Here is a 13583-nt window from a genome sequence, read left to right on the forward strand (position 1 = left end):
AAAACAAAAACATCAACATAATTGGATGCTACTTTCCACCTGGCCAAAGCATCCCTCCCCTAGAAAACCTCCTCAGCTGGTCTACCCACCATCTCCCCCAAGAAACTATCATCTTAGGTGATTTCAATATTGACTGGCAATCCTGTTCTGGCAACAATCCAACCCATCATGTACACCTTCATGGCTTCACTGAACTAGTCCAGTCACCAACCAGGATAAATAAAAACTCCACCAAGCACACTACCCTGGATTGGATACTAGTCAGTAAGAGCCCCCAGTCATATATAACAGGCTGCTTATCAGATAGCCTCAGTGATCACTCCCCAACATTCCTACTCAAAAAATTCCTATGCCAAGCTAAACCTGTCATCTACCGTCAAATACGTAAAAAAATAAACTTTAACCCACTCACATTCATCTTATCCCTCAAATAATGTAACTGGCATCCTCTAAAGTACCTCAGTCTAGATGATGCAGTTGAATTTTTTAATACTACCTTCCTGAACATCCTTAATTACCATGCCCCCATAAGATTCTCCAGAACCAAAGCACAACCCTCCCCATAGCTACAGAAAACCACTAAGTCAGAAATTAAAAACAGGGATAAAGCCTGGGAGCACTGGTGCAAAACCAAAACCCCCTCAGCTAGACAGACATTCCTAGAACTACACAATAGAGTCAAAAAGCTAATAAAACAGGACAAATCCCAATACTACCAGTCTGCCCTAGTCTCCTCACAACACAGCCCCAAACAATTCTGGTCCTCCATAAACTCCATCCTCCACCCAGGTAAAGTCAGTACCCTCCCCCTAACATCCCTCACTCCTCAGAAAATATTGCTACCTCATTCAACACACACTTCACCCAAACCATACTATCACTAGCTAAACAACACAATCCCCCTCCCCACCAACCCACACCTTCAACTAGTAATCTCTCCACTGCCTTCTCTTTTTCTCCTGTACCTACCTCCATCATAAAAAAACTCTTAACTAAACTTAAACCCACCAAATTAGCAGCAGACAGCCTCCCAAGTGAATACCTACAAATCGCAGCTGATGCTCTGGCCTACCCAGTATCCATCTTGATTAACCGATCTCTGCCAGAAAGTTACGTTCCCACACTGTGGAAAGTATCACATATAATTCCCCTCCACAAAGGCGGACCCTCCACAGAACTAACCAATTACCGCCCCATAGCTATTCTCTCTCCACTCTCCAAAATACTAGAGAGATGCATACACTCTCAGGTCTCAGACTACCTCCTTACTAACAACCTCCTTTCCAGTACTCAGCATGGTTTCCGACCAAACCATAGCACCACCACTGCCTTACTCTCCTTTACTAACACTATCCTTCAGCATAAAACAATGGCTATCTCTCCTCTGCTACTTTCCTAGACCTATCTAAAGCATTTGATATGGTCCCACACAAACAACTTATCTCTGTCCTCAATAACCTATCCTTCTCACAATCGGTCACCAACTGGTTTCAGAGTTACCTGTCTGACCGCCAACAATCCATTGTATGGCAGAATGACATATCTCCCCAACTACCTGTCTCCATAGGGGTTCCCCAAGGATCCATCCTTGGACCCCTACTCTTCTCTGTTTACACCAATAATCTAGCCTCTGCCACCAAACATGGCACGCTCATACAATACGCAGATGACTCAACCATCATCTGCTCAGCCCAGTCCCTACCAAAACTGCAAAAAGTCACACAGGAAGCCGTTTCCTCTGTTGAAACATGGTTATCCAATGCCCGATTAATACTCAACCCAAACAAAACTAAACTACTCATCTTCCAACCCACCAAACATACTCAAAACAACTCTCACTTTAACATCACGGCAAAAGACAACACCACTATATACCCAACTGAACACACCAAATTGCTAGGAGTGGAAATAGACAATAAACTAAAATTTGACATTCACATATCCATGACTATAAAAAAAGTCCACAAAAACTAGGAGCATTATACAGAAATAAGCAATTTCTCACCAAAGCAGCAAAGATTTCAATAGCAAATTCCCACCTTATCTCCACCCTACTTTATGCCTCTCCAATATATACCAACCTAAGGCAATGTGATCTAAACAAGCTAGAGACCTGCTACAACAAAATCGCCAAATTCGCCACAGGGGCATCCTACCGTAGTCACCACTGTCTCTCACTTGCTGAACTGGGCTGGCTTGAACTCCCTCACCTCCTTCAGTGGTATCAACTCTCACTCGCCCACAAACTAGTAAACCATCCACTAAATGTCCCATCCCTCCAGAATCTACTCCAACCCTATCGAACCACCAGACCACTAAGATCCAGCAGCAAAAATCACTTACAGATCACTAAAGCCAATAACTCTGCTAGTGAAGCACTATTCTCTTGCACCATAGCCAAATTATGGAACTCACTCCCACCCACAATTACCTCCATACCCTCATGCACCCACTTCAAAACTTTACTAAAAGTGCAACTAAAAATATGCTGGCTATGCCCTTGCAACTCCCACTCTAATATCACCCTCCCCATCCAACCAGTACCTTTCTTTCCACTCCACTAACTACCTTGATTATAGCAAGCTCAGATGCTCATAAGCCAGTACTTATTATACAGCACGAACTTCTTCTTCTTGTAACATTTGTTAATGTCTGGTATGCACTTCACAGATAAAGATTCTAGTTGTCTACTGATGTACTATGTTCTTCATCTGTAAATATGTTGTAAGTAATTGCTATGTAAATTGTTATTCACTATGTAATCCAATGTATATACTGTCTGTTTATTTTAACTGTGGAGCTTTTCTCCCCGGGCCACCGCTGAAAATTGACCTAAGTCCAGTCGGACACTCCCGGTCAACAATTTTAAATAAATAATTAATTAAATAATAAATAAATATACCTAATTTTATCTTTAGTAGAAAGGTAGTGTTTAAATTTTTGCAAGATTATACAAGCACTTGCTTTCCTGAGAAATGAAGCTATCTGCAGAATGCAGTAATATAAGGTATATGTGAAAATAGGGCAATAACGTGGGACTACTGGGGGAATTCAGCTATGAATCAAAATGAGAACAATTCAGTGTAAGCTGGACTTGACATTCATATTGAAGGGATTCAAGCGAATTACACATTAATCCTTGTATTCAAGAAGTACACAAACTACACGAGACACACCAAAGAGATAATTAAATAAAACAGAGAGCAAGCGTTTAGAATTACTGAGTACATCAAGGAAGGTTTCAATGCAACCACTGAGGCGGAGGGATATGGTAGTTTCTAAGGCCACAGAAGTTATTTGGATAAGGATATCAAAAGCTGAGCCATTCAGGAAGGGACAACAGGCATTCTTAAAAAGGATATCCAGGAACGTATATACCCTAATGTCATGGGGAAGTACCTTAGGCTTCTTTGGAAAGGTCAAACATAATTTCTTACCTGCACTGGGATGGAACACAATTTTCTGCATCCTCTTTTGGGAGACAAGTAAAGGCAGAACCCCATAAGAAGAGAATTGATCTGGCACACTTTGCCAATCATTTATTTGCAATTGGTAAGGTTCATGATCTGGTGACATAAGGTTCCATAGTACAGCTTGTTAAGAGGGCTGGTAGGTGGTCCTCGATACCATTGCAGCACATTACATAATAAAAGGGAGGTAAGGTACAAATGGAATCAGAAGCAGGCTTGCAGAAACTGGAAGTTTCTGTGCAAAAAGAGAGAGAGAGAGAGAGAGAGAGAGAGAGAGTGTGAAGGCATCTTTTGGGTTGTGAATTGGGCTGCTCTTCAGCCTGGTGGGAAGCAATTATGGTAGTGCATCAGCAAATGGCGTCTGTTATTGAAGATGCCATTACCCAGCTGAGATTTGCAATGAATCACATAGATGATCGGGTCTATGTTATATAATCGAACGTCCAGATGTTCGAACACCAGTAGTTCGAACGGGGAAGTTCAAAAGTTGAAAATGTCGAAGTAGCGGAAATCCAAATTCTTTCCCAGGGAAAGAATTTGGTTGGCTGTTTCTGTGGCTTCGACATTTTCTCCACTGTGATGCGAAAGTTACAGAATGGGTTAAGGTAAGTGTGGGATTGTGACGAATGTTGGGGTTAGGGTGCGGGTAAGGTAATTGTGTAATAGTGATGGACTTTAGGGTTAGGGTGCGGGTAAGGTAAGTGTGCGATAGTGACGGACTTTAGAGTTAGGGTGTGGGTAAGGTAAGTGTGCGATAGTGACGGACATTAGGGTTAGGGTGCAGGTAAGGTAAGTGTGTGATAGTGACGGACCTTAGGGTTAGGGTTTGGGTTAAGGTCAGTGCATAGATAGTTGTGTATGCAAGGTTTAGTGTAGGTTTATAAGTTTTTTGGTGCGCTTGTGTTGTGTGTGTGTTTTTTGGAACAGCAAATTTTTTCCCTGGGAAAAAAATTGCCGTCTGAGGTTTCGATGTTATCACATTTAGAACTTCCAAGTTCGAACTTATGGTGTTTGAAAGTTTGGAAGTTTGATTATGTGACATAGACCCTAGATGATTTGGGACAATCTAATGGTTTGTTATTACATTTGAGGGAACAATCATACTGGTTTGCTTTCAAACAGCAGCTTGATGGGTAAATATATATAAAGGTTGAGAATTTCACAGTGTTACAGTTCAGTTATCTGGTCAATCATTACACCAGGCTAATTTGGGGGCATGCTGCAACCTGGAAAGCTATGGCTAGTAGCTATGTGAACAGGATAAGGTGAAAGCAGTCAGCATGCTGAGGCTTCGTGGTAGTACAGCATCCTGACATGCTGGATAAGTAACCAGTGTAGTTTTGGCTGGACAGGGTACTCGTATCAGATGTGGGCTGTGACATATTTTACTTGTAGTACTCTCTGGTTCTCCAGATCCAGGATCAGCACTCTTGAGATTTCTGCAAAGGTTATGGGATGCATAAGTAGCCTTAGCATGTGTACAGGACAAGCATGATGTCCTTGTCTGGTGTTTGCTGGAGCTGGCAAGAAAAAGTTTGGATTTATGGTGGTGTAGTTGTAGAAGGTGGCGCATACAAGTTTTACCTTCATGGTGGTTGTGTCGCTTACCAGTGGGTTAGGAATATATGGGAATGTCTCATTAGGAAGCATGTATTTAGTGGAGTAATGCTAGAACTTCTGAAGAGCAACCTCTGTCTCATTGGATGGCAGTTCCAAATTACTAGGATAAGTTTAGCTAGTCGATAAACAAATTTCACAGAGGATGAAAGGCTGCTGTTTAAACAGGCAGTCTTGGACAAAAGCTGAAAAGATAATTCTTTACTTTAAATGAGGGACAGCAGAGATTACTGGACTTAGGACCTGGGTTTCAAAGAAAGATTCTGCACTGTAGAGTAACAGATAAATCTGATGAGAATGATTTGGTTCTGTACAAATAAAACAAATACATGGCTATAAATTAATGAATACAATGAAAAAATAAAACATTGATGTCTGTCATGTATACCTCATTATTATAAAATGAAACAAGTGGTTCACGGTTTGATTTCTCTACAAAATTGTCCTGCATAACCAGAATGAGTCATAACCTTGGTGGGGTCATTTCATGGGGCAAGAAAGGCATGGATAATGGCTTCTCACTCTGCCAGGTTGTCTCATTTACGGCCTGAACTGCACATCATATACAAGCTATCTGTAGCACAGTCTGGGTTCCATTTCTTTACCCCCATGAAGGGGACAGGGGTCAATCGGCTGGTAATTTCTAATATTTTATAACTCTAAACTCATGGGTTTTCTGGTTAGCATTTGCTATAATAGTAAAGGCTTTAATGATCTGTTGTCACATATTTTACCTGTCTGTTTCTCACTGGGTAATGTTGACTTCTGAGTACACACGCTATAACTTTATTAAGGAAAACAAATGTGAAAATGATTGAGTTTTGTTATGCACTGGAATCTCTTTTCCCTGTGCATGGTTTTGTTTGCTAATACTTTATGGTGAATAGACATAACTGCTTTTGTTACAGAATGAACTTCATGATTAGTTATGAACTTTCTTCATTCTGATCCAAGAAAAAAAATAAAGCCACATATAAGAAAGCTGAATACAGCAGAAAGGAAGGAGTCATGTTGTAAACCAGGTAACAAAACACATGATTCATAGATTTTATTATAGTCAGTGATTACAGTGAGTCTGTCTCAACAAGAAATATTTCCTAAATACAAAAGTAACAAATAAATGTTAAAGAGTAGCAATGCTCTAATTTTGTTGCTTTAATCTTACCAGGTAGAAAGCAAATATGTATTCTGCTTCTTAAACAGACCAAAGAAGGCCACATGCAATGGTCACGGAACTGATTTAAAGAAGGCCACGTGCAATGGTCACGGAACAGACTAATCCAGATTGGAATTTTAGGGTCAGAAATCTGAGGAGAACAAGGAAAGATATAGGGGACCAGTCCGAAACTCAGCTGCTTGGCCCACTGCGAGTCTAATTCAGCTGCAACAATGTTTAAAAATTAAATGATGGCGTGATCATCAATATTAAGAAGAAAACAGTGCCAAAGAAAAAAACACTCTAGAAACCTCAGTCTGATTAAAAATATCCTTGAGATGGATTAGCTCTGCTGTATATACTGAGTTTAGAACTGGTCCAATATACTTTTAATGTTTCTTAAACAGGATGATATAGATACTCACTCAGTACTCGAACTCCATGACGAAGTGAATGAGCTCTGGTGGGCTCCACAGACATACTGAGCATAGTTTTTTGCCCACCATTGGTGCAGACCTGTGGGTCCTGACCAGCTTGTCGAAACATGACAACCAGCTGATTGGCAATGATGGTGTTAAGTACCGAGATTATGGTCATGGGAAGTACAAACGAGAAGAATGCATTGACCTAAACAAGAAAAAAAAGTAATATATAAAATCTGATGTGGCATAAAAACACATCATTACATCAATATTGCACACATGGAGCAGATTTAGAATCATATAAACAATATTTTATTTTCAGAAGAATTGAACTGAACATAAAAGCAGATTAACACAAAGGTAGGCATATACAAATATTTAAAACATTTCCAATTGACTGAGCTAAAAATAAAATCCATAAAGTAATTTATTTATTTTTTTCACAACTGTTCTTCAAGAAAATTAAGAAAATTTGACTGTGACTTAAAAATGCCTTTGTTTTTGAGTCAGATGAAAACATGTAAAGTTGCATTACAACCAAATGAAGCAACACTTTATAAAAGGAAGTGATATTATTGACAGTTTTGAGGTTCAGCATCATCAGCGTTGATTATTTTTAGACTAGGGATGCAAGCATCAAACACCTCCTTTTTCTTCCTTTTCTTTCGGCTGTTCCCATTAGGGGTCACCACAGTGTATCAGCTGTTTCCATTTCTTCCTGCCCTCTGCATCTTGCTCTGTCACACCAACCACCTGCATGTCCTCTCTCACCAAATCCATAAACCTTAACTTAGGCCTTCCTCTTTTCCTGTCACCTGGCAGCTTCATCCTTAACATCGTTTTCCCAATATACTCTGCATCCCTCCTCAGCACATGTCCAAACCAACATAATCTCACCTCTCTGGCTTTGTCTCCAAACTGTCCAACCTGGGCTGACCCTCTAATATACTTATTCCTAATCCTGTCCATTCTCATCACACCCAGTGCAAATCTTAACATCTTTAACTCTGCCACATCCAGCTCTGACTCCTGCCTTTTTGTCAAAGCCACTGTCTCCAACCCATATAACATAGCTGGTCTCACTACCCTCTTTTAGACCTTCCCTTTCACTCTTACTGGTACTCGTCTGTCACAAATCACTCCTGACACTCTTCTCCACCCACTCCATCCTGCCTGTACTCTCTTCTTCACCTTTCTTCCACACTCACCAATACTCTAAACTTTTGATCCCAAGTATTTAAACTCAGCCAACTTTATCAACTCTACTCCCTGCATCCTCACCATTCCTCTGTCCTCCCTCTCATTCACGCACACATATATTCTGTCTTAGTCCTACTGACCTTCATTCCTCTCCTCTCTAGGGCATATCTTCAGCTCTCCAGAGTCTCCTCAACCTGTTCCCTACTCTCACTACAGATCATGATGTCATCTGCAAACATCATAGTCCACGGGGACTCCTGTCTGATTCCATCTATCAACCTGTCCATCACCATTGCAAATAAGAAAGGGCCAAGAGCTGATCCTTGATGTAATCCCACCTCCACCTTAAATGCATCCATCACTCTCACCTCAGACCTCACCACTGTCACACTACCCTCGTACATATCCTGTACCACTCTTACATTCTTTTCTGCCACGCCTGAATTCCTCATACAATACCACAACTCCTCTCTAGGCACCCTGTCATATCCTTTCTCTAAGTCCACAAAGACACAATGCAACTCCTTCTGACCTTCTCTATACCTCTACATCTGCACTCTTAGAGCAACACCTCCTACATTCTGAAAAGTCAGTCAGTGACTTTGCTTTTTAGTCAATTCTCGTTTTAATGAAATTTCCTCACAATAATGACATGGAGACATTTGAAATATTGTCATTAAAGTGTATTTTGATAGTTGCAGTTTGGTGCAAGACTTGCTCTTATAACGTTTCTTCATGAATGCATGCAGTGAACCTTGTAAGATCCGGTCTGCAAAGTGATTTTATGGACCGAGTATAAATTTAATTTTTTTTTGTACAGTAAAATACTTTTTTGAATATGAACCAAAATTCAGAGAGCACATTTATAAAGTGCTCTTGAAAAAGTTTTGTGAAAAAAATCGGAAGGAAACATTGAAACATGTAAGATACATGACTATTTTCTATAATTGCTGTCTTACAGTTTTGGTGACCTGCAGCATTTCTGTCTTCAAATTACAATGAATTACCTTTATATGATGACAGATCATGAATGCAGACAAAAGATGAATCTTAAAGTAAAAACCAAAGCTGATTCTACATAAGGAGTGTGAAATATCCCTTTGGGCACAACTATTCTGTCTCACATTTGAAAAATGGCATCTGTCATATTCATGAAATGCTAAAAAGAAACTGTTTTGTTAAATTGTGTGCAAAATGCTGAAAATGTCAAAGTAAAATGGATGCATTATGCAAATTAAAGAAGGATACATGACTGCAAAAAAAAAAAAAAAAGAGAGAGAGAGATTTGTATTGAATTGTATATTTTCCCATTTCACATGTACCAAACCACATTTCTGAACTATACATACTACTGTGTGACATTAAATTCTTCAATTTTCAATGTGGAATTCACAATTACACAAATGGTACTTGAAATTTATTAATGCTACCAAGATTTTAGACATTTGGGGACTAGATGGCCATGCTACAAAAGTAATTTCTGTGAGGTACCCTGACTACCCCTCCGTCTAACATTTTACCTGACCTTTACATCAAGATGGAACAGAGATACACAGAGATTCATTATTCCACATTTAAAGTGGGCATTTAAATATGAAATTCCTACCAACTAAGTCAAAAGTCCTGAAATATCTGAATTCCTTACTCTCCCAGTTATCGCTAAAGATCAATTACTGAAAATGGTAACCAAATCAAAAATACTTTCTCCGTGGCACTTGACAATATACGTGGTTGATTACTTAATGGTGTTAAGCATGTCTTTACAGACACATTTCTCAAACTGTCTAGCCTGATGGGTGGTGCACTGCAATAGTGATGCCTCCACCCCCATTAGAGTGACCTTAAAACTGACTCAGATAGTTAGAAACTCATCAGCGTTAAGCCTCATCTATAAAGTGATGGACACATATTATAACTGACCTCATAAACTGTAAAGTCAATTGAAAAAGCAAAGCGTCTTGTTAGCCTTGGCCCCCAACAGTTTGATTTGTAAAGGTTAAATCCTTTCTATTTAATCTGGTAAGTTCCTTCGTAAGGGTTATATAGGCTGTAGATGGTGAAAGCGTCTTGTTAGCCTTGGCCCTCAACAGTTTGATTTGCAAAGTGTAAATCCTTTCTATTTAATCTGGTAAGCTCCTTCATAAGGGTTATATAGGCTGTAGATGGTGAAAGCGTCTTGTTAGCCTTGGCCCTCAACAGTTTAATTTGTAAAGTGTAAATCCTTTCTGTTTAATCTGGTAAGCTCCTTTGTAAGGGTTATATAGGCTGTAGATGGTGAAAGCTTCTTGTTAACCTTGGCCCCCAACAGTTTGATTTGTAAAGGGTAAATCCTTTCTATTTAATCTGGTAAGTTCCTTCGTAACGGTTATGTAGGCCTTAGATGGTAACCATGGTCACCATTTTAATTATTCACATCTTACAAAAGCTAAATACTTTATAAATCTACCCATATGTGGTAAGATGGATAACCATCTGGAAGAAAGGCAGAGACCCGCACATTGTGAGTTGCAGCTGCCTCATCAGAAAATATGTAAATGACCAACAGCGTTCCTCAGGGCCTGGTGCTGGCACCTCTTCTTTTTGGCATTTACTTCTCAGATCTGCAACTTGAGATCCAATAATTTTGGCTAAGAAAGTTTACGGATGACTGAAAGCTGGGGATTGTTAGTAAGTCCACCTGTAACACCTAATCTCTACAGAATGATCTGTCTCTAGTAATCGTTTGTTGCACATAATTGGGTCAAACTACATGCTAAAAAGTGCAGTGTCATCACTTCAGCTTAGAGATCCCTACCCCCTCATTATAGTGTATGGACAACACACTTCTACCCAATGAAGATATAACCAGGGACTTACATATATGGAAAGCTCCCTCTATTCTGACCATCATGTGTCAGTGGTTGGCAGGAAACCTTGTTCTTTAGCTTAGCTAATTGCCAGGGGAATGTTATCAAAGTTTAAAGAGGTATTCACTTCTTTATACTTGGGATTTATCACTCCAGTGATTGAGTACAGGGCCACTTTGTGATGCATCTCACTAAACATATGAAATGATTAGAAATTCCCCAGAGGAAACCTAACCAAAAACATTACAGGCCTAAAGTCCTTGAGCTAGTAAGAGAAGCCAGAATTTGTATCCCTTTATTCCATATCTTAAATACTTCTGAAGAGAGATATCTTTCTCTCTTTCTCTGACATTAGAGACCTGATTGTCCTGGACCTCCTGTTTCTTCACAAGTTCAACATCTGCACAAATACCACAAACAGTAACAGTACTATGAATCTTCACTGACAGATAAATAAAACCTGATGGATGGACAGATTTATAATACAGTGCCTCGCAAACCTCTGGAATAAAGCCCCCCTGCATGTTAATCTCGTAAACCTTTGGAATAAAGCCCCCCCGCATGTTAAGCTCGTAAACCTCTGGAATAAAGCCCCCCTGCATGTTAATCTCGTAAACCTTTGGAATAAAGCCCCCCCGCATGTTAAGCTCGTAAACCTCTGGAATAAAGCTCCCCTGCATGTTAATCTCGTAAACCTTTGGAATAAAGCCCCCCTGCATGTTAATCTCGTAAACCTTTGGAATAAAGCCCCCCGCATGTTAAGCTCGTAAACCTCTGGAATAAAGCTCCCCTGCATGTTAAGTGGTGCAACTCACTATCTTCCTTTAAGCACAAACCTGAGCACAGGATGCTTATCCACAAATTTACTCTGGGATTGGCTGCTATAACCCTCCTGAAGAAACAAGATGCAGCTTGAAGGAGGCTTCTGGCAATGTACGAATGGTCACATGACTAACTGGCTTTGGAATATCTACAAATCTATAAAACAAGCAAAATTAAAACTAATAAAAATACTCCAACCTCCAAAAAGTTAAGAGAATGGGCTGATTATGTGGTACTGGATACATGGAGTACGAAGTTACCTTGTCAGCAGCCCGCACATTTCTGAATATTTTGCATTTGTCTTGTTTAGTGATTTGAAAAAAATATGAAAAAGAGAAATAACAATTGAAAAGCACTCTGAAATACTTCAAAATGTCTATAGAATGTGCAGAAGTAACAAAAACCATGATAGCTCTATAGATTTCTATCATAAGCATGTTTTTTAAAAGAAAATGACCATTAGTAAAGTAATCAGATCACTTTTCTAAATGATATTTTTTCAGTGAAGGAAACATCTTGTCTACTCCTCAGTACTGGGACTTATCCTCTGCACTCACAGACTTAATCTAGTCAGCTTTGAAGTCACAGAACCTCAGAGGAAGTGTGACCCTTGAATGCAACACCTACCACTGAGGAAGGTATATTTTACCTAAATGCTATAATTACAGTGTTGGCCATCAGATGATGGGTCAGATATAAACTTTTTCCAAATGTTTCTCCCCTTTATTCCCAAGTCGTAGCAACCACCACCGTCCTCCTGCTACAGTCTATGTGGCCCATTTGTTACTCCGCTGCACCAGTTACTGGATCTTTTGTTTTATGTATTCATATGTGGAAGGTGGTCTTCAGCAGAAATTACTTTACTGGTATATTTATCTCTGTTGATGATTCCGATATGAAGGTGAGAACCTGAGAACTAACAGGCGGTGGAGTTGTTATCCATGAAACTATATAAGGTGGCTGGATTTCTTTTCCTGTCATGTCTACCATTTGATTAGGGCATGCAATACCAGCTCAATGCAGCATGAGTGTTATTGCACCTGCTCCCAGTTCTCATAAAATGTAGCACACATGCTACAAGTTTGCAGAGACCACTGCATATTGTCTTACAAGAGCTTCAAAAGACACACTAATGTACCAAACAGCATGCTCAAATACAGCCTTCAAACACAGATACTTTCTGCTGCACTGTGCACTGTTACAGAGAATTTTGAATTGATTTCAACAGGCACATTTTGTAATGGGTTTTCATTCTGCAGCACAGAGCAGACATGCTTTTTTCCACAACCAAAAGCAGTGGCCAAACAGCAATGTTTCAAAAGCTGTAATAAGGAAACAAACTTCCTGAAACATCATGTATCCAAAACCACACAAAAAAGTGAAATGATAAGAAGCTCGTGTAGCAGGAAAATTATGACATCAGATTACCAGAATAAGGATTTCTAAGTGAGCAACCCGCAGTGCACCTTACATGATAAGGGTAGGGGGATGCCAACATACACTCCTCTGAAATACATTCTAAATGAAAGGATACATATAGGTTCATAGGTTCATAGGTGTGTACTAGGCTAATGGCCCTGGATCCTTTACAAATCTAGCCCAAACAAGTGCCCTGGCATCGTGACACCCGATGTTAGTAGTAGCAGCACACACACACACACACACACACACACACACACACACACACACACACACACACACACACACACACACACACACACACACACACACACACACACACACACACACACACACACACACACACACACACACACACACACACTAATACCACATCTGAGGGAAAATAAGAAAAATAAAAATGGTGTCTGTTACTGAAAATCAACTTTTTAAATGTGAGATATAGAGATGCAGTGGAGATTGGCTTATGATTGAACAGTTGTATTCAATCACTTGCTATTCAATATTTTTTATTTCTTAATATATGGACATATATATAGGTGTGTGTGTGTGTGTGTGTGTGTGTGCGCGCGCGCGCGCGCGCGTGTGTGTATATAAAATGTGTTTGTGTGTGTGTGGGTGTATATATGTA

General features: G+C 39.8%; 1 protein-coding gene across 1 annotated transcript in view; it reads right to left on the bottom strand.

The window, feature by feature from the left end:
• Nucleotides 1-13583, bottom strand: part of NTSR1 (neurotensin receptor 1) — a 1601958-nt gene that overhangs the window by 723970 nt on the left and 864405 nt on the right. Inside the window, exon 2 of the mRNA XM_044090403.1 lies at nucleotides 6669-6870. Coding sequence (XP_043946338.1) covers nucleotides 6669-6870 — 202 coding nt within the window. The remainder of the gene's footprint in view (nucleotides 1-6668; nucleotides 6871-13583) is intronic.

The sequence above is a fragment of the Protopterus annectens genome, chromosome 12.part0, assembly GCF_019279795.1.
Source record: "Protopterus annectens isolate FY-2018-M chromosome 12.part0, PAN1.0, whole genome shotgun sequence".
Lineage (NCBI taxonomy): Eukaryota > Metazoa > Chordata > Ceratodontiformes > Protopteridae > Protopterus > Protopterus annectens.